Source organism: Oncorhynchus mykiss, chromosome 16, assembly GCF_013265735.2.
Source record: "Oncorhynchus mykiss isolate Arlee chromosome 16, USDA_OmykA_1.1, whole genome shotgun sequence".
Lineage (NCBI taxonomy): Eukaryota > Metazoa > Chordata > Actinopteri > Salmoniformes > Salmonidae > Oncorhynchus > Oncorhynchus mykiss.
The window spans coordinates 72,618,911-72,646,008 of record NC_048580.1 but is presented as its reverse complement, the minus strand read 5'-3'; the positions used below and the strand labels follow the sequence as shown (position 1 = coordinate 72,646,008).

Here is a 27,098-nt window from a genome sequence, read left to right as displayed (position 1 = left end):
TTCTGAACTTAAAATTACATTTCATTCCAATGTCAATATGTGCAACATTCAAGAAAACAAAGTATAGAATCAAAACTTGTGACTAACCCATACATTTGAAATGGTGCTTTATTGGTTTGCGGCATAATCAGAGTCTCCGGCATCTTCCAACAGAAGTCTATTGCATTTGACTGTATTTAGGAAACCAACACATTAACAACATCTCAGGCTACTTCTAAAATGGCACCCATCAGGTCCTGGTCTAAAGTAGTGCACTAATATAGGGAATAGGGTGCCATTAGCCCTGGTCAAAAGTAGTGCACTATGTAGGGAATAGGGTGCCATTTTGCCAGCTCAGATTCTGTACAGGAAGTTTCCTTCACTGTCAAAGAACTCTCTCCCATTCGGTACCACTGGCGAAGGCTTTGACGTCAGCATTAGTTCCTCCAGTTCTTCCTCTGAAAACACCCTTCCATCCCATCTCTCCTCCTGGTCGTCTTTCTCCGACACATTTTCCTCTTCCTCCCACTCCCCTCTCGAGTCATCTTGTCCTGAGGTGTGTCTGCTGTGCAGGGTTGGTGAGGATGAGAGCTGGGTGGGTAGTGAGGTGAGAGGAGCAGCAGGATAATTTGCAGTAGTCATCATGGCTCTTGGGCCAGGGTCATCCTCCAAGTCCCTGGCTATCAGCCTCTGGCTACTGTGGCTAGCCAGGGTGACCAGGGCACCAGTGTCACTTCCTGTGGGCAGCATGGCTGGTTTCCTACTTCTATGTCCAGAGGCAGGCAGCTGTGTTCTGCCCGGCCTCCCTGCCTCTCCACCACCAGGTAGGGCCACCTGCCTATCCTGTCCCCCTGCTCCACCCCCAGGTAGGGCTTTCTGTCCCCCTGCTCCACCCCCAGGTAGGGCTTTCTGTCCCCCTGCTCCACCCCCAGGTAGGGCTTTCTGCCTGCCCTGTTCCCCTGCTCCACCCCCAAGTAGGGCCACCTGCCTCTCCTGTCCCCCTGCTCCACCCCCAGGTAGGGCTTTCTGCCTGCTCTGTCCCCCTGCTCCACCCCCAGGTAGGGCTTTCTGCCCGCCCTGTCCCCCTGCTCCACCCCCAGGTAGGGCTTTCTGCCCGCCCTGTCCCCCTGCTCCACCCCCAGGTAGGGCTTTCTGCCTGCCCTGTCTCCCTCCAGGTAGGGCCACCTGCCTATCCTGTCCCCCTGCTCCACCCCCAGGTAAGGCCTGCTGTCTCAGCCTGGCCCACACGCTGGTGTCCTGTTTAGCTTTCCTCTCTGGGGTGGGGGCGAACTTGCTCCTCAGGACTCGTAGGATGACGTCACGATGGACCGAGAATCCCTCTGCCAGACGGTCAATGGTCCATTCCTCTGGTAGCTCCTGCTTCAGATACCTGGGTGTAGTCAGTAATGGAGTCATTGAGACAAAACGTTGACAATGTTGCAGATAAAGCTGACACGACTCCCTAGTCTACCTGACAGACAATCAAAACATGTCATTCATACAGTACAGCAAAGCTGTCATTAAGGCAAACGGTGGCTACTTTGATGAATCTCAAATCTATTTATATATATAACACTTTTTTTTGGTTACTACATGATTCCATATGTGTTATTTCATAGTTTGTTTTCACTATTCTACAAGGTAGAAAATAGTAAAAAAATAAAAAAATAAAGACAAACCCTGGAATGAGTAGGTGTGTCCAAACTTTAGACTTTTGTACTGTGTGTGTGTATGTATATATGTATGTATGTATGTATGTATGTATGTATGTATGTATGTATGTATGTATGTATGTATGTATGTATGTATGTATGTATGTATGTATGTATGTATGTATGTATATGTATATATATATATATATATATATATATATAAAATATATTTCAGAATATTTAGTAACATTGCAGTCTTCCTCACCTGATCTGTTCCATGGCGTCCCAGCTCAGCCTCCTCTCTGGAGCTCCAGACTCGGTCAGCTGTCTCTTAACTATATGGTACTTCACCGTCCTCTGTCTCCTCCTCTCTTCACTAGACAGGGGCCAAGGTGAGACGGGCGGCATTAGGCCTAGTTGCATCACGAGTGTGGAGTGACGACTTTGTTAAATGATATGATATTTATCTTAAGATACTATGTAGACCCATCACTGACTGGGTGAAAGTGGCAGAGTATGTAGACAGGCATCCTTCAATAGGCCTGGTGGTCCCAGGTCTGTTTGTGCCGTATAAGTCACCAACAGCTGTTGTCAGAAAGGCTGCTCAAACAGAACTTGGGACCAGACAAAGCCTAGGGTTCAGTTTAGGATAAATGTTTCTCACCTGAACACAGCCTGGACCTTGTCGTCTACATCGTCCACATCTGGATCTGGATCTTCAGACCTCTCCTCCTTCCCTCTGTGTCTGTGGGCCGAGGTCCTGTGTGTCTGCCTCTGATCCATCCAGGCCTTGCTGGCATCGCTGCAGAGGTGTCGACTACAGCTCCTTGTGGGCATCACTGACAGTTTGCCAAGCCTTGAGGCTATCAAGGAGACAATCCTGAAAGACATCATGGCTATTCTGAAGGCTCACCACTGGTCACCAGACACTACTGGATGAAGAAAAGACAGGATCAGAAATTCTCAACATTTTCAATCTATCCGATTTGCCCAGTACGTCCATTTTGTCTGATCTAGTTAGCAAAAAAAAAAAAAAGTTAATCTCAATGAAATAACCTCATTGCCAATGGAAAGACTCTCAAACTTTTACAGATGCACAACAGAGCATCCTGTCGGACTATATCACCGCCTGGTACCGCAACTGAAAAACAGCTTCTATCTCAAGGCCATCAAACTGTTAAATAACCATTACTACTCGGCTACCACCCGGTTACTCAACCGTGCACCTTAGAGGCTGCTGCCCACTGTGCATAGACATGGAATCACTGGTTACTCAACCCTGCACCTTAGAGGCTGCTGTCCACTGTGCATAGACATGGAATCACTGGTTACTCCACCCTGCACCTTAGAGGCTGCTGCCCACTGTGCATAGACATGGAATCACTGGTTACTCAACCCTGCACCTTAGAGGCTGCTGCCCACTGTGCATAGACATGGAATCACTGGTTACTCAACCCTGCACCTTAGAGGCTGCTGTCCACTGTGCATAGACATGGAATCACTGGTTACTCCACCCTGCACCTTAGAGGCTGCTGCCCACTGTGCATAGACATGGAATCACTGGTTACTCAACCCTGCACCTTAGAGGCTGCTGCCCACTGTGCATAGACATGGAATCACTGGTTACTCAACCCTGCACCTTAGAGGCTGCTGCCCACTGTGCATAGACATGGAATCACTGGTTACTCAACCCTGCACCTTAGAGGCTGCTGCCCACTGTGCATAGACATGGAATCACTGGTTACTCAACCCTGCACCTTAGAGGCTGCTGCCCACTGTGCATAGACATGGAATCACTGGTTACTCAACCCTGCACCTTAGATGCTGCTGCCCACTGTACATAGACATGGAATCACTGGTCACTTTAATAATGGAACACTAGTCACTTTAATAATGGAACACTAGTCACTTTAATAATGTTTACATACTGCTTTACTAATTTCATGTGTATATACTGTATTCTACTGTATTTTAGTCAATGCCACTCCGAAATTGCTCGTCCTAACATTAATATATTTCTAATTCCATTATTTTACATTTTGTGTGCATTGTTGTGAATTGTTAGATACTACTGCACTGTTGGAGCTAGGAACACAAGTATTTCGCTACAAACGCAATAACATCTGCTAAATATGTGTATGCGATCAATAAAATGTGATTTGATAGTAACCTTGGATAGTATACAGAGCCAAAGACCTTAGCTAGTTAGCTAAATACGCCTCTTGCTGCTACCGCACATTCACGTCTCACAAAGTAGTCAAACAATAACCAGGTGTCTAGCCAACATTGATAGAAATAATTAACAATTGTATTCACCCAAATAAGATTCTCCTGCTTTCTTTAGCTACATTTCAGTCTAGACCTGCTTGTCTCGTGGAAACGATGCAGCCTTTCCGCAAACAGTCTGGCATACAACCTATATTTCCACATACTGCCACCTACTGGCATGTGGTGTTGAAAACCCCCGATACATTTCAGTCACTACTTGGTCGAAAATACCAAACAACAAACTTTTAATTTAAGTAAATGCATTGATATTTATGAATATTAGACTCACATAGGCTCATTAAATAGACTCATTAAACGCAAATTATTAGCTTGAAAATGATGTCTGAGTGTTGGAGTGTGCCCTTGGCTTTCCGTAAATGTAAAAAACATAACGGTGCCGTGTGATTTTCTTAAAATAAGGATTTGAAATTATTAATACCTTTACTTTTAATACGTAAGTATATTTAGCAATTACATGTACTTTTTGATACTTAAATATATTTAAAACCAAGTAATTTTAGACTTTTACTCAAGTAGTATTTAACTGGGTGACTCACTTTTACTTGAGTCATTTTCTATTAAGGTATCCTTACTTTTACTCAAGTATGACAATTGGGTACTTTTTTCACAACTGAATCCAACAGTAAAAAAAAAATAATAATAATCTGAGTACTACAGGCAGGACATTACATACTGAAACAATTGCGTCATCAGTCGGGTTGTAAAGATCGGCAATCTTCGTCGTTCTTCGCCTAAACGATCACATGGCGTAACTCTTCGACATCGCTGTTGTTTTTCATTTGCGCCATTTTGTCTGCTCACTTTGGTGATTGGGCTTTGGAACCCTGAACTGGAGCCAATCAGAGGGATACCGGACAGCAGAGAAACGGTAATAGAAGCCCTATGGTTGTTGTCAGCACGGATTGGTTTGTCATTGACCAACCAAATTACTAACTCTACAAAATACAGGAATCGCATGTTGAAGCAAATCAACGTTGTTGTATTTTTGAACTGTAATGATTTCAGTATGATTGTAGTATAACATAATCCTTGTTACATAACCGAGACAGATTTGCATGCTAAATGCAACGTTAGCTTGGAATAAATCCTATAAATAATGTGATTTTTTTTTGTTGTTGTTGTAACTAGCTAATGTTATACGCAAATATTTATACATTTTCAACACGCTTCCGTTCTTTATGTGAACATTTAACTTGCTAGCTAAGCTAACTAGCTAGTCAACTATCCAGCTAGCTAGTTACCTAATGTAATACCTGTGCCTTGTCTCAAGCTAGCTAACGTTAGCTGTGTAGCTAGCAACAGTAAAGCTAGCGAACAACAAAGAAAAAGCACACACTTCAAGATGTCCTTCAACAAATCTAACGTTAGCTAGCATTTGTATTCATTTGCTGCAGGATGTACCATGTAGCCCATTTTGTTAATTTCAAGAAATATTGTCCCAAATCAAATTTTATTGGTCACATACAAATATTTAGCAGATGTTATTGCGGTTGTAGCGAAATGTTTGCACTCAAACTGAGTGATAATCCGATGATGTACCCGCCTCAGCTGAATCTTTAAATTAGACTACAATCCTGGGGAACAAGAACCGGAAAAGACATAAACGCTTGTGTTCCACATGTCCGCTGAAATGGTGACTGTTTCGCTAGTCCAGCTAATGGCCCAACAATCAATCACAGTATTTTTCCTTGTTATATGTGGCAACAACAACCTCATAGCCTATGATTGCTTGTGTGACCCTTCGGGATTGATATGCCAGTTTGTATTGGATTTTTCCCTTTGTATCCCTAATTTGTCACAATGCCTCTAATTTGATTGATCAAACTGTATTTTGACAATTGACAGGAAGGACTGTGACTAACTGACCATGGAGTACACCACCTCAACAGGGGAGCAGATAGTCGTACAGACGTCCAATGGACAGATCCAACAACAGGTGAGTGGCAACGGTTCAACCCTGAGCTGGGTGAATCTCAACCAGACTTTACTGAGGTACACCAACTGAATACATGTTGTTGAGTCTAGACTGAGACGTGTCATTATAGGCAATTCATTTTATATGAAATGATTCAATCTAATCTCTTGAGACTTCTGGGATAAGTGAACTGTAGCTGTTCATTAGGCACTAAACGTCAGAAAACTGAACGAAACAGGGAGGGACTACCTGGATTTAGGGGCTTGTTTAAATAAGAAATGCAAATGATTATTTTTTTCCGTTACAAAAATGCTTTGAAACGGTTTCCGGTTGCGTGCCCTAATGAACATGACCTTGTCTGCAGACTCAGGGCACAATGACGGCTGTGCAGCTGCAGACCGAGGCGCCGGTATTGACGGCCTCTGGCCAGCAGGTGCAGACACTCCAGGTAGTGGTGTGACCGTCTGCCTATGTCACATTGTCACCCGGTCACAGTATTACATCGCACTGCATTATTGTCACAGTGTACAGCATGCCTCTCGCCTACCATGATTACCATGCCCCATCTCAGTGCTAGCTTCCCTAGAATGCTATCGCTGCTCTGAGCTGCATGTCCCCAGCTCAGTGACTGGTTTGACTGAGTCAGTCCGAGTCATCCATGAAGGTACTAGCAACAGTCTGAAACATCGGATTGACCATCACATTATGGCCATTTGCCAGAGTTTTTCACCATTGTTCACGCTATGATACGCTTACACTGTCAACTGGTTCATGTGTTCATAATTTTATGTCCTAAAACAGGAATTATATTCTGTTTTAATGACACGCTTGGTGTTTTATCAGCGCTCTGGCTGTGACATGAAACTACAGAGTTATAGTATACACTGAGTGTACAAAATATTATGTATACCTGCTCTTTCCATGACATAGACTGACCAGGTGAGTGCAGGTGAAAGCTATGATCCCTTATTGATGTCACATGTTATATCCACTTCAATCAGTATAGATGAAGGGGAGGAGACAGGTTAAAGAAGGATTTTTAATCCTTGAGACAATTGAGAAATGGATTGTGTATGTTTGCAATTCAGAGGGTGATTGGGAAAGACAAAAGATTTAAGTGGCTTTGAACGGGGTATGGTAGTAGGTGCCAGGCGCACCGGTTTGTGCCAAGAACTGCAATGCTTCTGGGTTTTTCACACTCAACAGTTTCCCGTGTGAATCAAGAATGGTCCACCACCCAAAGGACATCCAGCCAACTTGACACAACTGTAGAAAGCATTGGAGTCAACATGAGCCTTCATCCCTGTGGAATGCTTTAGACACCTTGTAGAGTCAACATGGGACAGCATCCCTGTGGAACCCTTTAGACACCTTGTAGAGTCAACATGGGACAGCATCCCTGTGGAATGCTTTAGACACCTTGTAGAGTCAACATGGGACAGCATCCCTGTGGAACCCTTTAGACACCTTGTAGAGTCAACATGGGACAGCATCCCTGTGGAACGCTTTAGACACCTTGTAGAGTCCATGTCCTGACGGATTGAATCTGTTGTGAGGGGGAAAAGGAAAGCATTCTTAATTATTTGTACACTCAATGTATATGATTATCTAGGAATGAATGTATCAACTTTAACCCACCCACCCACAGGTCCAAGGCCAGCCCCTGGTGGTGCAGGTGAGCGGAGGGCAGCTGATCACATCGTCAGGGCAACCCATCATGGTGCAGGCTATGGGGGGAGGACAGGGACAGACCATCATGCAGGTGCCTGTGTCTGGAGGACAGGGACTACAACAGGTGAGGAATGGGATGAGAGGAAAACCATAGACATATAATTGCTAGAACCCATTCAATTAGAATGCTTTCAGAGTGCAGTGTTCTTAAGAGTCTTTTCTCATTCTAGGAATCCTATTTATTTGAGCCAGAGTCTGGAGTTGGAATGATATTATGAGCACACTATCATCTGATTATGTTTCATTGTCAGATCCAGCTACAGGGTGGACAGCAGATCCAGCTGCAGAACGGTCAGACGATCCATCTAGGGGGACAACAGATCCAGCTGCAGAATGGACAGATGTTACAGCTAGGGGGACAGCAGGGTCAACCCCAACAGATCATCATCCAACAGCCACAACAAGCCATCACGGCCGGACAGAACCAGGTACGCGCAAACACACACACACACACACACACACACATATGACGTACACACACACACACACTCTGAAAGGTATACACCTATACAGACTTCTGATTACACACTTCCTCTTTAGGGACAATGTGACATCATCGCTAACCATCAGCATTTTATGTCTGAATTCAAACATATTTTTAGTGCAACTTCCACATGACGAACTACAATGTAAATTCAAATCTCTCATTGACACTGATTCATGGGTCAACTGATCCAGCTGCAGCAAGGCCAGAGATGTTTAGCTTCAATCCTATGCAATATATATACATTCGGTGTTCCGATTGACCTTTAGATTGGGCAAAACGAGTGACCTAAGAGACATTGAGCGTGATATGAATCGTCGGTGCCAAACGTGCTGGTTCCAGTATCTCATAAACGTCTGGCCTCCTGGGCTTTTCACGCACAACACAGTGTCTAGGGGTTTACAGAGAATGTTGCGACAACAGATAAAACAGTCAGTGACAGTCCTGTGGGCGACAACAGATAAAACAGTCAGTGACAGTCCTGTGGGCGACAACAGATAAAACAGTCAGTGACAGTCCTGTGGGCGACAACAGATAAAACAGTCAGTGACAGTCCTGTGGGCGACAACAGATAAAACAGTCAGTGACAGTCCTGTGGGCGACAACAGATAAAACAGTCAGTGACAGTCCTGTGGGCGACAACAGATAAAACAGTCAGTGACAGTCCTGTGGGCGACAACAGATAAAACAGTCAGTGACAGTCCTGTGGGCGACAACAGATAAAACAGTCAGTGACAGTCCTGTGGGCGACAACAGATAAAACAGTCAGCAGCAGTCCTGTGGGCGACAACAGATAAAACAGTCAGTGACAGTCCTGTGGGCGACAACAGATAAAACAGTCAGTGACAGTCCTGTGGGCGACAACAGATAAAACAGTCAGTGACAGTCCTGTGGGCGACAACAGATAAAACAGTCAGTGACAGTCCTGTGGGCGACAACAGATAAAACAGTCAGTGACAGTCCTGTGGGCGACAACAGATAAAACAGTCAGTGACAGTCCTGTGGGCGACAACAGATAAAACAGTCAGTGACAGTCCTGTGGGCGACAACAGATAAAACAGTCAGCCGCAGTCCTGTGGGCGACAACAGATAAAACAGTCAGTGACAGTCCTGTGGGCGACAACAGATAAAACAGTCAGTGACAGTCCTGTGGGCGACAACAGATAAAACAGTCAGTGACAGTCCTGTGGGCGACAACAGATAAAACAGTCAGTGACAGTCCTGTGGGTGACAACAGATAAAACAGTCAGTGACAGTCCTGTGGGCGACAACAGATAAAACAGTCGGTGACAGTCCTGTGGGCGACAACAGATAAAACAGTCGGTGGCAGTCCTGTGGGCAACAACAGATAAAACAGTCAGTGACAGTCCTGTGGGCGACAACAGATAAAACAGTCAGTGACAGTCCTGTGGGCGACAACAGATAAAACAGTCAGTGACAGTCCTGTGGGCGACAACAGATAAAACAGTCAGTGACAGTCCTGTGGGCGACAACAGATAAAACAGTCAGTGACAGTCCTGTGGGCGACAACAGATAAAACAGTCAGCAGCAGTCCTGTGGGCGACAACAGATAAAACAGTCAGTGACAGTCCTGTGGGCGACAACAGATAAAACAGTCAGTGACAGTCCTGTGGGCGACAACAGATAAAAGAGGTCAGTGACAGTCCTGTGGGCGACAACAGATAAAACAGTCAGTGACAGTCCTGTGGGCGACAACAGATAAAACAGTCAGCCGCAGTCCTGTGGGCGACAACAGATAAAACAGTCAGTGGCAGTCCTGTGGGCGACAACAGATAAAACAGTCAGTGGCAGTCCTGTGGGCGACAACAGATAAAACAGTCAGTGACAGTCCTGTGGGCGACAACAGATAAAACAGTCAGTGACAGTCCTGTGGGCGACAACAGATAAAACAGTCAGTGACAGTCCTGTGGGCGACAACAGATAAAACAGTCAGTGACAGTCCTGTGGGCGACAACAGATAAAACAGTCAGTGACAGTCCTGTGGGCGACAACAGATAAAACAGTCAGCAGCAGTCCTGTGGGCGACAACAGATAAAACAGTCAGTGACAGTCCTGTGGGCGACAACAGATAAAACAGTCAGTGACAGTCCTGTGGGCGACAACAGATAAAAGAGGTCAGTGACAGTCCTGTGGGCGACAACAGATAAAACAGTCAGTGACAGTCCTGTGGGCGACAACAGATAAAACAGTCAGCCGCAGTCCTGTGGGCGACAACAGATAAAACAGTCAGTGGCAGTCCTGTGGGCGACAACAGATAAAACAGTCAGTGGCAGTCCTGTGGGCGACAACAGATAAAACAGTCAGTGACAGTCCTGTGGGCGACAACAGATAAAACAGTCAGTGACAGTCCTGTGGGCGACAACAGATAAAACAGTCAGTGACAGTCCTGTGGGCGACAACAGATAAAACAGTCAGTGACAGTCCTGTGGGCGACAACAGATAAAACAGTCAGTGACAGTCCTGTGGGCGACAACAGATAAAACAGTCAGCCGCAGTCCTGTGGGCGACAACAGATAAAACAGTCAGTGACAGTCCTGTGGGCGACAACAGATAAAACAGTCAGTGACAGTCCTGTGGGCGACAACAGATAAAACAGTCAGTGACAGTCCTGTGGGCGACAACAGATAAAACAGTCAGTGACAGTCCTGTGGGTGACAACAGATAAAACAGTCAGTGACAGTCCTGTGGGCGACAACAGATAAAACAGTCGGTGGCAGTCCTGTGGGCGACAACAGATAAAACAGTCAGTGACAGTCCTGTGGGCGACAACAGATAAAACAGTCAGTGACAGTCCTGTGGGCGACAACAGATAAAACAGTCAGTGACAGTCCTGTGGGCGACAACAGCACGTTGATGAGAGGGTCGAAGGAAAACGGCAAGAAGAGACAGGGGAAATTACAAAACACATAACTCGCCGGTCCTTGTCACGGATTGGCTATTACCGCAGACGACCACACCTGGTTCCACTCCTATCAGCTACAAACAAGAAGAAGCAGGGCTAGTTGGGCACGCCATCACCAACACTGGACAATTGGAAGAGTGGAAAAACATCTCCTGGTCCGACGAATCCCGGTTCCTGTTGCGTCATGCTGATGGCAGAGTCATGATTAGGCGTAAGCAGCATGAGTCCGTGGCTCCATCCTGTCCGGTGTCAACAGTACAGGATGGTGGTGGTGTGATGGTGTGGGGAACGTTTCATTGGCCCCCCCGTTAGGTCCCTTGATTCAAATTGAGTAATATTTCCATGCCCTGAAGAATTAAGGCTGTTCTGTATGCAACGGGGGCTGGACATGGTACTAGATGGGTGTACCTAATAAACTGGCCTGTGTGTGTACAGTGGCAAGATTTGAACCCTTTGGAATTACCTGGACTTCTGCATAAACTGATCATAAAATGTAACAACAATATACAAACACAGTCTGCTTAAATTTAACGACACAAACACTTATACGTTTTCATGTGTATTGAACACACCATGTAAACATTCACAGTGCAGGGTGGACAAACTGTGAACCCTCGGATTTACTTCCGTGTTTTGGGTCGTTGTCCTGTTGCATCACCCAACTTCTGTTGAGCTTCAATTCAGCAGGGTAGCCTAGTGGTTAGAGCGTTACGCCAGTAACCGAAAGGTTGCTAGATCAAATCCCCGAGCTGACAAGGTAAAAATCTGTTGTTCAGCCCCTGAACAAGGAAGTTAACCCACTGTTCCTAGGCCGTCATTGTAAATAAGAATTTGTTCTTAACTGACCTGCCTAGTTAAATACATAAAAAAAAAAATGCAAACAGATAGCCTTACATTCTCCTGAAAAATGTCTTGATAAACTTGAATTAATTTTCCCGTCGGATAGCAAGCTATCCAGGCCCTGAGGCAGCAAAGCAGCCACAAACCATGATGCTCCCTCCACCATACTTTACATTTGGGATGAAATTTTGAAGTTGGTGTGCTGTGCCTTTTTTTTTCTCCACACATAGTGTTGTGTGTTCCTTCCAAACAACTCAACTTTAATCTGTTCACAGAATATATTTCCAGTAGCGCTGTGGAACATCCAGGTGGTCTTTTGAGAACATCAGACGTGCAGCAATGTTGTTGTTTTTTGGACAGCAGTGGCTTATTCCGTGGTGTCCTCCCATAAACACCGTTCTTGTTTAGTGTTTTACGTATCGTAGACTCGTCAACAGAGATGTTAGCATGGTCCAGAGATTTCTGTAAGTCTTTAGCTGACACTCTAGGATTCTTAACCTCATTGGGCATTCTGTTCTGTGCTCTTGCAGTCATCTTTGCAGGACGGCCACTCCTACGGAGAGTAGCAACAGTGCGGAACTTTCTCAATTTTAAAGACAATTTGTCTTACCGTGACTGATGAACATCAAGGCTTTTAGAGATACTTTTATAACCCTTTCCAGCTTTATGAAAGTCAACCATTCTTAATCTTAAGTCTTCTGAGATCTCTTTTGTTTGTGGCATGGTTCACATCAGGCAATGCTTCTTATGAATGGCAAACTCAAATTTTGAGAGTTACATTTTTTTTTAAATATAGGGCAGGGCATCTCTAACCAACATCTCCAATCTCGTCTCATTGATTGAACTCCAGGTTAGCTGACTCCTGACTCCAATTAGTCATTAGCCTAGGGGTTCACATACTTTTTCCAACCTACACTGAATGTTTAAATGATGTATTCAATATAGACAAGACACATAACAATAATTTGTGTTATTAGTTTAAGCACACTGTATGTGTCTATTGTTGTGACTTAGATGAAGATCAGATGAAATGTGATGACCAGTTTATGCAGAAATCCAGGTGATTCCAAAGGGTTCACATAGTTTGTCTTGCCACTGTATATACCCTTCAATGGGCAAAACCCCCCTTGTTGGTTCAGTCTGATAGATATATACACTATTTTTTTTGTATTTTTTTAAAATTATATTCTATATTTCTTAATTTCTTTCTATTTATTTTTGGGATTTGGGTATTGTTAGGTATTACTGCACTGTTGGAGCTAGGAACACAAGCATTTAGTTAGATATTACTGCACTGTTGGAGCTAGGAACACAAGCATTTAGCTAGGTATTACTGCAATGTTGGAGCTCGGAACACAAGCATTTAGCTAGGTATTACTGCAATGTTGGAGCTCGGAACACAAGCATTTAGCTAGGTATTACTGCACTGTTGGAGCTAGGAACACAAGCATTTAGCTAGGTATTACTGCAATGTTGGAGCTAGGAACACAAGCATTTAGTTAGATATTACTGCACTGTTGGAGCTAGGAACACAAGCATTTAGTTAGATATTACTGCACTGTTGGAGCTAGGAACACAAGCATTTAGTTAGATATTACTGCACTGTTGGAGCTAGGAACACCAGCAATTAGTTAGATATTACTGCACTGTTGGAGCTAGGAACACAAGCATTTAGCTAGGTATTACTGCACTGTTGGAGCTAGGAACACAAGCATTTAGCTAGGTATTACTGCAATGTTGGAGCTCGGAACACAAGCATTTAGCTAGGTATTACTGCACTGTTGGAGCTAGGAACACAAGCATTTAGCTAGGTATTACTGCAATGTTGGAGCTCGGAACACAAGCATTTAGCTAGGTATTACTGCACTGTTGGAGCTAGGAACACAAGCATTTAGCTAGGTATTACTGCAATGTTGGAGCTCGGAACACAAGCATTTAGCTAGGTATTACTGCACTGTTGGAGCTAGGAACACAAGCATTTAGCTAGGTATTACTGCACTGTTGGAGCTAGGAACACAAGCATTTAGCTAGGTATTACTGCACTGTTGGAGCTAGGAACACAAGCATTTAGCTAGGTATTACTGCACTGTTGGAGCTAGGAACACAAGCATTTAGCTCCACCCACGATAACATCTGCGAAATATGTGTACGTGACCAAATAACATTGTATTTAGATTTTTAATTATATTTTTATAGCATTAAGGAGATCGATCAGGGGTAAGGCCCTGCGATAGACTAGCGTCCTGTCCCTGTACTGGTACATCAAGCTGCCCCACACGACAGAAACAAGAGAGATGCTCATGCTCCTATGAGCCATTGTGGCTCGCACAAGCCAAGGCTACTTACTTTACTTGTCGTCATACTGTATATGACCCTGTCCTGTGTGTTCCTACAGGGCCAGCAGATTCAGTTGCAACAGGGCCAGCAGATTCAGTTGCAACAGGGCCAGCAGATTCAGTTGCAACAGGGCCAGCAGATTCAGTTGCAACAGGGCCAGCAGCTGGCTCAGACGGCTGATGGACAGACCATCGTCTACCAGCCAGTCAACGCAGATGGCACCGTCCTGCAACAGGGTATGTTTACAGTATGGACACACACACACATACACACCGACATGCTTGGACGCACGCTTGTCCGCACACACACACACACACACACACACACACACACACACACACACACACACACACACACACACACACACACAAATAAAATGGTGAAGGTGGTGGTGATAAGAAGGCTTTTTCTCCCCAGGAATGATCACCATCCCAGCAGGCAGCCTGGCGGGGGCCCAAATGGTACAGACAGGGGGTGCCAACACCACCACTACCAACAGTGGACAGCAGGGCACTGTGACCGTCACCCTGCCAGTCTCAGGCAACATGATGAACGCTGGTGGCATGGTCATGGTAAGGCCCTAACCAGAGATACCCAGACATCCTATTACCTAGATCACTGAGGGGGTTGGGGCACGGTGGGTTCGTACCTGGTTAGTATAGAGCCTGTAGTGGGTTCGTACCTGGTTAGTATAGAGCCTGTAGTGGGTTAGTATCTGGTTAGTATAGAGCCTGTAGTGGGTTAGTATAGAGCCTGCAGTGGGCTAGTACTTCGACTCAGTGAGGTCATATAATTAAATATTACACAATAGTTTATCTCTGTGGTATGGGGTGTTTGATCAGAAATAATTGTTGCAAATTAGCCTTGGTCAGACACAAACACACACACACAGCGATCACTGTGTTTGCTAGTCAGATAGTCTATGCAGTGTCTCTCTTCTCCCCCCCCCCCCCACACACTCTCTCTATCCTTCTCTCTCCTCCTTGCCAGAGGCTCTATCTAGTATGTCTCTTTTCCTCTCTCTCCCTGCTAGATGATGCCTAGTGGAGGTGCGGTGCCTGCTATGCAGCGTATCCCTCTACCCGGGGCTGAGATGTTAGAGGAGGAACCTCTGTATGTCAATGCTAAACAGTACCATCGCATCCTGAAGAGAAGACAGGCCCGAGCCAAGCTGGAGGCAGAGGGCAAGATCCCCAAGGAGAGGAGGGTGAGTAGCCTGGGTTAGGGTTAGTGTGTAAAGACAGGCCCACGCCAAGCTGGAGGCTGAGGGCAAGATCCCCAAGGAGAGGAGGGTGAGTAGCCTGGGTTAGTGTGTAACGACAGGCCCGCGCCAAGCTAGAGGAAGAGGGCAAGATCCCCAAGGAGAGGAGGGTGAGTAGCCCGGGTTAGTGTTAGTGTGTGACGACAGGCCCGCGCCAAGCTAGAGGAAGAGGGCAAGATCCCCAAGGAGAGGAGGGTGAGTAGCCCGGGTTAGTGTGTGACGACAGGCCCGCGCCAAGCTAGAGGAAGAAGGCAAGATCCCAAAGGAGAGGAGGGTGTGTAGCCTGGGTTAGTGTGTAACGACAGGCCCGCGCCAAGCTAGAGGAAGAGGGCAAGATCCCCAAGGAGAGGAGGGTGTGTAGCCTGGGTTAGTGTGTGACGACAGGCCCGCGCCAAGCTAGACTAAAGTAATAATACAAAAATAACACAATAAGAATAACAATAAGGAGGTTATACAGGGGGCACCGGTACCGATCTATGAAATTGAAAATGGCTATTTACTCTGTTCCATCTGACTGCGCAATCCACTGTCTCATCAGCCCAGCAAGACAATTTATAAACTTGATCTCCACTATAAAAAGCATCTAGACATTATCTCACATTTATTTTAGACTAACATTTGGTTTTCAACAGCAGAGATTTGTATAAACCTTGCTGTCTGTCTCTCCGACATTTGCAACATCGTTTCAATATTGAAATTCAATCTCCAGCTGACCCATAGTAATGAATGTCGGGAAGAGAGAGAGAGGCAGACAGCTTTTCTTAGACAGTCGAAATCACGAATTAGACTAATTTTTATGGCTATATACGAATAAATGTATAAAAAAACACGAAATGCAGCTAGTTTGTCTTTTCAGCTTCTGTTTTAAGTTATTGTGTTAGCTGTTGTAGTTGGCTATCTCTTCTGAACGGTGGCCTGGCGAGAGAGCAAATGTTCATTGTCAGGTGAAATCGCACATCGTTATGGATGTATACCAACCAAACAAATCACTAGAAAACAGCTTAAACAAACTATATTTATAAGTGTCAAGAAATGTAATGGCCATCCAATTTTCTCGGTTTTGTTCTATTTTTTTTATTTATTCGCAGCTACTTTACTGTTACTCTTTACTGTTACTCTGGCTGCACTGCTAGTTGGCTAGCTACCAAACAACGTTGCCAGCCATCATGACAACGGAACATTTAGAAGGAACGACTGGGTCGCGTCCAGAGATGTAGAACTAATAGACATAACAACTGGGTCGCTTATCTGGCAAACGAACCGATATAACGAAACAACCAGCCGGTTTGGGTATGCCAGCAGCATACCACCCTGCATACCACTGCTGGCTTGCTTCTGAAGCTAAGCAGGGTTGGTCTTGGTCAGTCCCTGGATGGGAGACCAGATGCTGCTGGAAGTGGTGTTGGAGGGCCAGTAGGCACTCTTTCCTCTGGTCTAAAAAATATCCCAATGCCCCAGGGCAGTGATTGGGGACACTGCCCTGTGTAGGATGCCGTCTTTCGGATGGGACGTTAAATGCTCTTTGCGGTCTTTAAAGATCCCATGGCACTTATCGTAAGAGATGGGGTGTTAATCCCGGTGCCCTGGCTAAATTCCCAATCTGGCCATCAAACCATCACGCTCACCTAATAATCCCCAGTTTACAATTGGCTCATTCATCCCCCTCCTCTCCCCTGTAACTATTCCCCAGGTCGTTGCTGCAAATGAGAATGTGTTCTCAGTCAACTTACCTGGTAAAATAACAGATAAAAAATAAATTTAAAAACAAACCCTAGATTTGTGTTGAGACTATATCTCGTGAAAGGATGAAATATTATGTTGTAAAAAAAAAAAATGTTTTAATGAAAATGTTTCAATCATTATTTTTGAATATGTTGGTAACTCATTGTGATAAAAGTGATAAAGCCCGAGAAAACCGGTTGTTTGGAGAAGGTTTGAAGGGCTTCTCTGACATTCTAGGACATTCTCTCTCTTGAAGGACATTCTAGAGCCTGCATTATTTCCCTGTAACCTACAGTATATTTGCACGGTAGAATTGAACGGTGAAAAGTACAGTGTGTTTGTTAGTCAGATAGTCTATGCAGTGTCTCTCAGAGCAGGACTGTATGTTTGTGTGTTTGTTAGTCAGATAGTCTATGCAGTGTCTCTCAGAGCAGGACCGTGTGTTTGTTAGTCAGATAGTCTATGCAGTGTCTCTCAGAGCAGGACTGTGTGTTTGTTAGTCAGATAGTCTATGCAGTGTCTCTCAGAGCAGGACTGTGTGTTTGTTAGTCAGATAGTCTATGCAGTGTCTCTCAGAGCAGGACTGTGTGTTTGTTAGTCAGATAGTCTATGCAGTGTCTCTCAGAGCAGGACTGTGTGTTTGTGTGTTTGTTAGTCAGATAGTCTATGCAGTGTCTCTCAGAGCAGGACTGTGTGTTTGTTAGTCAGATAGTCTATGCAGTGTCTCTCAGAGCAGGACTGTGTGTTTGTTAGTCAGATAGTCTATGCAGTGTCTCTCAGAGCAGGACTGTGTGTTTGTTAGTCAGATAGTCTATGCAGTGTCTCTCAGAGCAGGACTGTGTGTTTGTTAGTCAGATAGTCTATGCAGTGTCTCTCAGAGCAGGACTGTGTGTTTGTTAGTCAGATAGTCTATGCAGTGTCTCTCAGAGCAGGACTGTGTGTTTGTTAGTCAGATAATCTATGCAGTGTCTCTCAGAGCAGGACTGTGTGTTTGTTAGTCAGATAGTCTATGCAGTGTCTCTCAGAGCAGGACTGTGTGTTTGTTAGTCAGATAGTCTATGCAGTGTCTCTCAGAGCAGGACTGTGTGTTTGTGTGTTTGTTAGTCAGATAGTCTATGCAGTGTCTCTCAGAGCAGGACTGTGTGTTTGTTAGTCAGATAGTCTATGCAGTGTCTCTCAGAGCAGGACTGTGTGTTTGTTAGTCAGATAGTCTATGCAGTGTCTCTCAGAGCAGGACTGTGTGTTTATTAGTCAGATAATCTATGCAGTGTCTCTCAGAGCAGGACTGTGTGTTTGTTAGTCAGATAGTCTATGCAGTGTCTCTCAGAGCAGGACTGTGTGTTTGTTAGTCAGATAGTCTATGCAGTGTCTCTCAGAGCAGGACTGTGTGTTTGTTAGTCAGATAGTCTATGCAGTGTCTCTCAGAGCAGGACTGTGTGTTTGTTAGTCAGATAGTCTATGCAGTGTCTCTCAGAGCAGGACTGTGTGTTTGTTAGTCAGATAGTCTATGCAGTGTCTCTCAGAGCAGGACTGTGTGTTTGTTAGTCAGATAGTCTATGCAGTGTCTCTCAGAGCAGGACTGTGTGTTTGTGTGTTTGTTAGTCAGATAGTCTATGCAGTGTCTCTCAGAGCAGGACTGTGTGTTTGTGTGTTTGTTAGTCAGATAGTCTATGCAGTGTCTCTCAGAGCAGGACTGTGTGTTTGTGTGTTTGTTAGTCAGATAGTCTATGCAGTGTCTCTCAGAGCAGGACTGTGTGTTTGTTAGTCAGATAGTCTATGCAGTGTCTCTCAGAGCAGGACTGTGTGTTTGTTAGTCAGATAGTCTATGCAGTGTCTCTCAGAGCAGGACTGTGTGTTTGTTAGTCAGATAGTCTATGCAGTGTCTCTCAGAGCAGGACTGTGTGTTTGTGTGTTTGTTAGTCAGATAGTCTATGCAGTGTCTCTCAGAGCAGGACTGTGTGTTTGTTAGTCAGATAGTCTATGCAGTGTCTCTCAGAGCAGGACTGTATGTTTGTTAGTCAGATAGTCTATGCAGTGTCTCTCAGAGCAGGACTGTGTGTTTGTTAGTCAGATAGTCTATGCAGTGTCTCTCAGAGCAGGACTGTGTGTTTGTGTGTTTGTTAGTCAGATAGTCTATGCAGTGTCTCTCAGAGCAGGACTGTGTGTTTGTGTGTTTGTTAGTCAGATAGTCTATGCAGTGTCTCTCAGAGCAGGACTGTGTGTTTGTTAGTCAGATAGTCTATGCAGTGTCTCTCAGAGCAGGACTGTATGTTTGTTAGTCAGATAGTCTATGCAGTGTCTCTCAGAGCAGGACTGTGTGTTTGTTAGTCAGATAGTCTATGCAGTGTCTCTCAGAGCAGGACTGTGTGTTTGTGTGTTTGTTAGTCAGATAGTCTATGCAGTGTCTCTCAGAGCAGGACTGTGTGTTTGTGTGTTTGTTAGTCAGATAGTCTATGCAGTGTCTCTCAGAGCAGGACTGTGTGTTTGTGTGTTTGTTAGTCAGATAGTCTATGCAGTGTCTCTCAGAGCAGGACTGTGTGTTTGTTAGTCAGATAGTCTATGCAGTGTCTCTCAGAGCAGGACTGTATGTTTGTTAGTCAGATAGTCTATGCAGTGTCTCTCAGAGCAGGACTGTGTGTTTGTTAGTCAGATAGTCTATGCAGTGTCTCTCAGAGCAGGACTGTGTGTTTGTTAGTCAGATAGTCTATGCAGTGTCTCTCAGAGCAGGACTGTGTGTTTGTGTGTTTGTTAGTCAGATAGTCTATGCAGTGTCTCTCAGAGCAGGACTGTGTGTTTGTTAGTCAGATAGTCTATGCAGTGTCTCTCAGAGCAGGACTGTGTGTTTGTTAGTCAGATAGTCTATGCAGTGTCTCTCAGAGCAGGACTGTGTGTTTGTGTGTTTGTTAGTCAGATAGTCTATGCAGTGTCTCTCAGAGCAGGACTGTATGTTTGTTAGTCAGATAGTCTATGCAGTGTCTCTCAGAGCAGGACTGTATGTTTGTTAGTCAGATAGTCTATGCAGTGTCTCTCAGAACAGGACTGTGTGTTTGTTAGTCAGATAGTATGCTGTGTCTCTCAGAGCAGGACTGTGTGTTTGTTAGTCAGATAGTATGCTGTGTCTCTCAGAGCAGGACTGTGTGTTTGTTAGTCAGATAGTCTATGCAGTGTCTCTCAGAGCAGGACTGTATGTTTGTGTGTTTGTTAGTCAGATAGTCTATGCAGTGTCTCTCAGAGCAGGACTGTGTGTTTGTTAGTCAGATAGTCTATGCAGTGTCTCTCAGAGCAGGACTGTGTGTTTGTTAGTCAGATAGTCTATGCAGTGTCTCTCAGAGCAGGACTGTGTGTTTGTTAGTCAGATAGTCTATGCAGTGTCTCTCGGAGCAGGACTGTGTGTTTGTGTGTTTGTTAGTCAGATAGTCTATGCAGTGTCTCTCAGAGCAGGACTGTGTGTTTGTTAGTCAGATAGTCTATGCAGTGTCTCTCAGAGCAGGACTGTGTGTTTGTTAGTCAGATAGTCTATGCAGTGTCTCTCAGAGCAGGACTGTGTGTTTGTTAGTCAGGTAGTCTATGCAGTGTCTCTCAGAGCAGGACTGTGTGTTTGTTAGTCAGATAGTCTATGCAGTGTCTCTCAGAGCAGGACTGTGTGTTTGTTAGTCAGATAGTCTATGCAGTGTCTCTCAGAGCAGGACTGTGTGTTTGTTAGTCAGGTAGTCTATGCAGTGTCTCTCAGAGCAGGACTGTGTGTTTGTTAGTCAGATAGTCTATGCAGTGTCTCTCAGAGCAGGACTGTGTGTTTGTTAGTCAGGTAGTCTATGCAGTGTCTCTCAGAGCAGGACTGTGTGTTTGTTAGTCAGATAGTCTATGCAGTGTCTCTCAGAACAGGACTGTGTGTTTGTGTGTTTGTTAGTCAGATAGTCTATGCAGTGTCTCTCAGAGCAGGACTGTGTGTTTGTTAGTCAGATAGTCTATGCAGTGTCTCTCAGAACAGGACTGTGTGTTTGTGTGTTTGTTAGTCAGATAGTCTATGCAGTGTCTCTCAGAGCAGGACTGTGTGTTTGTTAGTCAGATAGTCTATGCAGTGTCTCTCAGAGCAGGACTGTGTGTTTGTTAGTCAGATAGTCTATGCAGTGTCTCTCAGAGCAGGACTGTGTGTTTGTTAGTCAGATATTCTATGCAGTGTCTCTCAGAGCAGGACTGTGTGTTTGTTAGTCAGATAGTCTATGCAGTGTCTCTCAGAGCAGGACTGTGTGTTTGTTAGTCAGATAGTCTATGCAGTGTCTCTCAGAGCAGGACTGTGTGTTTGTTAGTCAGATAGTCTATGCAGTGTCTCTCAGAGCAGGACTGTGTGTTTGTTAGTCAGATAGTCTATGCAGTGTCTCTCAGAGCAGGACTGTTGCAGTCCTTTTTTTACATGTTCTATGTTTGAGCTGCTTTTGAAAGCAGAAGTCGAATTGAAAACATTATTGGCGTTGTTGAATTCGATTTTCATAATAAAAGCAAGCTATAGGACTGATGGTTTGGTTAGCCAAACTAGCAAGTCTGTTTGGTTACCAAGGCAACTACTGTACTACTACTTCAGTGGATGTTGATCACATTTTTGGGGGGGGCGTTAATAAATGTGTTGAATTATAGCCATGGTATAAAAGGGATAATCAACCCGGAGATCTATGCGTTCTCTGGAAAATAATGCAACTCGGTAGGTCAGTTCCGCTCTGCCAGCGTGTTGTGGAACGCACCTTCCACGTCGTTTCCACAGGGAACGCACAGCCCCTAGTTAACGATCTCTTACCGTACGTGTGTATCTTACCGTCTGCAAACTACCGTCGGTTAGTTTGGCTTTTCTTAGCAACGTGTTTATATGTTTTTTTATTTGCGTCTCGGTGGTTGTGAATAGGGGGTTTCAGCACCTTGTGAAAGGCCTCGAACCACGTTACTAGCTTCCATCTTGCACCCATTTCAGCAAACAAGTAGTACCCGCTCTCTATATGCACCCAGTGTTGCGCTTACTTAAAGGCCCAGTGCAGTCAAAAACATGATTTGCCTGTGTGTTGTATATACTTCTACACTATTTGGTTGAAATAATACTGTGAAATTGTAAAACATTATGATAATGCCCTTTTATTTATTATTAATGTTATTTTTTTTATTTCATTTTTTATTTTACCCTCTCTTTCTCCCCAATTTCAATCTTGTCACATCGCTGCAACTCTAGTGGGAAACTGACGATCATCCTGAGCTCCCACTTCTCACACATGGGGTTCTCTAATGTCACCTACTAAGAAAATGGCTTCTATAACAGCATTGTTGGCAGTTAAATGCAACAAAAAAAACTGTATTTATAAAAAACAATCTATAAATTGAGTTTTTGAACTCAACAATTTGTTTACAAGCATGATAGCTGTACTTTTAGTTCATTAGCCTATCAGTGTTTCTCAATGAGTTAAAATCACACGAATGCAACTAGTATTTACGATTTTACGGTAAATTCCCACCCCCCCAGCATGGTTACGAACGCAGCATCAGTTAGTGACTAACACCTCTCTCTTTCTCTGTCTCTCTTTCTTTCTCTTTCTCTCTCTCTTTCTCTCTCTCTCTTTCTCTTTCTCTCGATCTCTCTCTGACAGAAATATCTGCATGAGTCCCGTCACCGCCACGCCATGCAGCGCAAGAGGGGAGACGGAGGACGCTTCTTCTCTCCCAAGGAGAGGGAGGAGATGGCCCTGGCTCTGGCCCAGGTAGGAGAGCTGGAGAGGGGGAACCAAAAGCAGAAATTGAACAAGGGATTGTTTGAGCTCCTACTGGCTGCCTCAATCTGCCTTCTCCCCATAACCGCCATTATACAATTTGAAGTGAAGAGTCCTTACTAAGTTCTTCAGGCTATATACAATACACATAAATCCAGGGCTACAGACAACAATTCACTGGTGCCAATACGTTTTTCAGTTGGTGGCACTAGCCCATGATTTGGCGTCACAATAGAAACAAATTCAATGTCATTCCAGTGTTCCAGGGTTCTGCGATTTGCATTTAAAAATAAAAATACATCTCAAATTCCCCTTAGATTATGCAAGGGCTTGTTAATTTGACCAATCACTGCTCCCGAGAGGTGCAGCGGTCTAAGGCACTACTTCACAGTACTATTGGCGTCACTATTGGCCCAGCATCGTCCGGGTTAGGTGAGGGTTTGGCCGGGGTAGGCCGTCATTGTAAATAAGAATTTGTTCTTAACTGACTTTCCTAATTAAATATAGGTTAAATAATTTTTTTTAAAACAGCACTATTTCCGCATAAAATTGCCAAGTCATGGTTCAATCAAGCCACACGTCAATTTTCACGACAATTTCAACAAAAATCGTTGCATATCGCCATGCAAAATGTCATAATAGCCACAGCAAAATCAAGCCTCACAAAAATCACTTCAAAATTCAGTGCTTTGTGAAAGGTGCCACTATGCAGACATCGCTCCGCCATTTCCTGTTTGCAAAAATGATAATAGTTTGGCCTAATTTCAGTTTGTGACAACAAAGAAAGCAAGTGTACTGTAGAGAATCAGTGTACCATCTAAACCGCTAAAAAAAAACATCTAAAATATATTTTCAATAACACAAAAATATTGTATTTTCGGCTGTTTGAATCTGGTGTTCAAAAACGAAACTTAAAAACGGGAAACAAAGAAATAGCGCACATAGAGCAGATCTACCGTTTCATTAAAAAAAAAGTTTTTGTCCCGAATACAAAGTGTCATGTTATGTGTTACATATTGCAGCTTTAAGAGGTGTATTAGACGACTGAAAAGGTATTCAATAACACGTTTTTATCTAAAAATGTTGTGATTTCAAAATATTTTTTATGTGCAAACTAATCCAGTTACTGTTGTATTTTACTGTTAAAATAGGGCTGCAGTCAGCATGCCAATTGCATTTCCCATTTCACAACTTGAGACATCTGTGGGCATTGTTTCGTGTGACAAAAATGCAACATTTAGAGTGGCCTCATGCTGTTTAATCAGCTTCTTAATGTCACACATGTCAGTTGGATGGATTATCTTGGCGACGTCAACAAATGTGTTGCCAAATTTTGAGAGAAATAAGAGTTTTGTGTGTGTTTTATTTCAGATCATAAAACATGGGGCCAACACTTTACATATTCCGTTTATACCCGTTGTTCAGTGTAATTTGTAAACATTAAAAAAAAAAAACATATTTCCACTTTAACATTAATGGGGTATTGTGTGAATTAAAAAAATAATAATCTAAATTTGATCCATTTTTAAATTCAAGCTGTAACACAACAAAGTGTAGAAAGTCTTGGGGTGAGAATACTCTCTGAAGACACTGTAGGTAAAATCTTATTCAAAATGATTCCACAGCTGTGATGGGCTGGGGATTCCAACAGGCATTAACTCTGGGCCGTGAAGACGTACGCTACGAAGAAAGCTGAAGAAATTATTTTATTAATAAATAAAGAGTAACTTTTTTTTTTTTACTTTGAAAATGCGGATTGGGTTGTGTAGATCAGTAAAAAAAACATATCAAATGTATTCCCTTTTGAGATGCAATTTTGAGGCATTGATGACTGTGTAATGGGTGTATAGACATTTAACTAGTGAATGTTTTTGGTTGCATGTGTTGACTGGTATCCTTACATCTTTCCCCCCTCTCTCTTGCTCTCTCCTTCTCTCCCTGTAGCAACAGGCAGAGCTGGCCGCCCAGGCAGGAGAAGACTCTGTAGCTCAGATGGTCCGTGTTTCATAGCATTCGACACCCCGACAATGTCTTCCTCCGTATATACACCTCTCGCTAGGCTTGGCCGATAAACCGTGTACCGGGGTGTTTCCAAATACCGACAGTATGATTTTTAATACCGTTTAAAAAATATATATATTATAATATTTTTGTTTTGGGGGGTGCATGCTACAGCACTGCTTAGAAATCTCAAAAGTGTCAAATAGATGATATCCTATTCAGGGCTCCAGCTATGCATTTGGTTTGCTAACTTGCTCGCTAAGTGGCTAGATGTCAAGATCAAGCTTCTTGGTTACTGTAAAGACAGTCAATCCCATCCTGGATTAAGAACACTCAACCCTCTTGCCTAAATTGTTTATTGCGTAATTATATATATATATATATATATATATATATATATATATATACACAGTGGGGCAAAAAAGTATTTAGTCAGCCACCAATTGTGCAAGTTCTCCCACTTAAAAAGATGAGGCCTGTAATTGTCATCAGGGGTACACTTCAACTATGACAGACAAAAATGAGAAAAAAATTCCAGAAAATCACATTGTAGGATTTTTAATGAATTTATTTGCAAATTGGAAAATAAGTATTTGGTCAATAACAAAAGTTTAAATCAATACTTTGTTATATACCCTTTGTTGGCAATGACAGAGATCAAACGTTTTCACACACTGTTGCTGGTAGTTTGGCCCATTCCTCCATGCAGATCTCCTCTAGAGCAGTAATGTTTTGGGACTGTTGCTGGGCAACACGGACTTTCAACTCCCTCCAAAGATTTTCTATGGGGTTGAGATCTGGAAACTGGCTAGGCCACTTCAGGACCTTGAAATGCTTCTTACGAAGCCACTCCTTCATTGCCCGGGCGGTGTGTTTGGGATCATTGTCATGATTTTTGCTCACCATTCTTGTGATCATTTTGACCCCACGGGGTGAGATCTTGCGTGGAGCCCCAGATCGAGGGAGATTATCAGTGGTCTTGCATGTCTTCCATTTCCTAATAATTGCTCCCACAGTTGATTTCTTCAAACCAAGCTGCTTACCTATTGCAGATTCAGTCTTCCCAGCCTGGTGCAGGTCTACAATTTTGTTTCTGGTGTCCTTTGACAGCTCTTTGGTCTTGGCCATAGTGGAGTTTGGAGTGTAACTGTTTGAGGTTGTGGACAGGTGTCTTTTATACTGATAACAAGTTCAAACAGGTGCCATTAATACAGGTAACGAGTGGAGTACAGAGGAGCCTCTTAAAGAAGAAGTTACAGGTCTGTGAGAGCCAGAAATCTTGCTTGTTTGTAGGTGACCAAATACTTATTTTCCACCATAATTTGCAAATAAATTCATTAAAAATCCTACAATGTGGTTTTCTGGATTTTTTTTTTCTCATTTTGTCTGTCATAGTTGAAGTGTACCTATGATGAAAATGACAGGCCTCTCTCATCTTTTTAAGTGGGAGAACTTGCACAATTGGTGGCTGACTAAATACTTTTTTGCCCCACTGTATATATATATATTATATAAAACAAATATTATCATTTTAATTGCGCCCATTATGTGCATTTCCAGTAATACCCAGTATGGTACAGAAACGGTGTGACATTATGAAAATCTTGATACTGCCCAACCTTACCCCTCGCCCATATAAGGATCTGCCTGTATTCTATGACTGAGATTTCTCCATGATCGCCCATATAAGGCTCTGCCTGTATTCTATAACTGGGATTTCTCCATGATCGCCCATATAAGGCTCTGCCTCTATTCTATAACTGGGATTTCTCCATGAAGGGTCACTATGAATGAACTTCAACCCTTGACCTTTTACTGGAACCGTTGTGCTGTGTCCTGGAAACCAATACTACGGTTACAACTATGAGATGCTTTTTTGCCTTCAGTAAAACCCTGGTCGATGACTTCATGTTTGCTAAAGCAGGTCATAACTGATGGTGGTTTAGTTGCAGAATACATTTCGTTGGTCTTAATTTTTTTGTGTGTGTATTTTACTGAAGAAGAGACTGTTTACAAATTCAGCTGTCGGAGTCACAAAAAAAAAATGATGGTAGTTATGCATCTTGTTTGTTGAAACAGGCAACATTTTATAGAAGCCTTGGTCCATAGTGATTCTCAAGTAAAATGGATATTCGTTAAGAATGTTTTTGGAAGCACTTCTCATAGAAAAAACAGAGGAGAATTGGAATTTCACTTTACTTACTGAATTGAAATGGAATT

General features: G+C 43.7%; 2 protein-coding genes across 9 annotated transcripts; one reads left to right on the top strand and one right to left on the bottom strand.

The window, feature by feature from the left end:
- Positions 1 to 4,128, bottom strand: ngrn (neugrin, neurite outgrowth associated). Its single transcript, XM_036945800.1, has 4 exons — positions 3,948 to 4,128; positions 2,296 to 2,563; positions 1,897 to 2,007; positions 1 to 1,369 (listed from the first exon to the last, which is right to left on the bottom strand). Exons 2-4 carry the CDS (start codon positions 2,523 to 2,525, stop codon positions 334 to 336), a joined length of 1,377 nt encoding a protein of 458 aa, XP_036801695.1. The 5' UTR covers positions 2,526 to 2,563; positions 3,948 to 4,128; the 3' UTR covers positions 1 to 333.
- A 507-nt stretch (positions 4,129 to 4,635) lies between these two features.
- Positions 4,636 to 25,283, top strand: LOC110492693 (nuclear transcription factor Y subunit alpha). 8 transcript variants are annotated; one of them, XM_036947733.1, is made up of 10 exons: positions 4,636 to 4,788; positions 5,766 to 5,856; positions 6,200 to 6,283; positions 7,484 to 7,630; positions 7,818 to 7,994; positions 14,209 to 14,386; positions 14,568 to 14,722; positions 15,184 to 15,357; positions 22,758 to 22,868; positions 24,822 to 25,283. In XM_036947733.1, the coding sequence occupies exons 2-10, from the start codon at positions 5,788 to 5,790 to the stop codon at positions 24,885 to 24,887; spliced, it is 1,161 nt and encodes a 386-aa protein (XP_036803628.1). In that variant the 5' UTR covers positions 4,636 to 4,788; positions 5,766 to 5,787; the 3' UTR covers positions 24,888 to 25,283. The 8 variants fall into 8 exon arrangements, with proteins under 8 accessions (XP_036803628.1, XP_036803632.1, XP_036803630.1 ...); XM_036947735.1 differs by lacking the exon at positions 4,636 to 4,788 and adding an exon at positions 4,804 to 4,912; XM_036947734.1 differs by lacking the exon at positions 4,636 to 4,788 and adding an exon at positions 4,919 to 5,553.
- Positions 25,284 to 27,098: the final 1,815 nt, after the last annotated feature.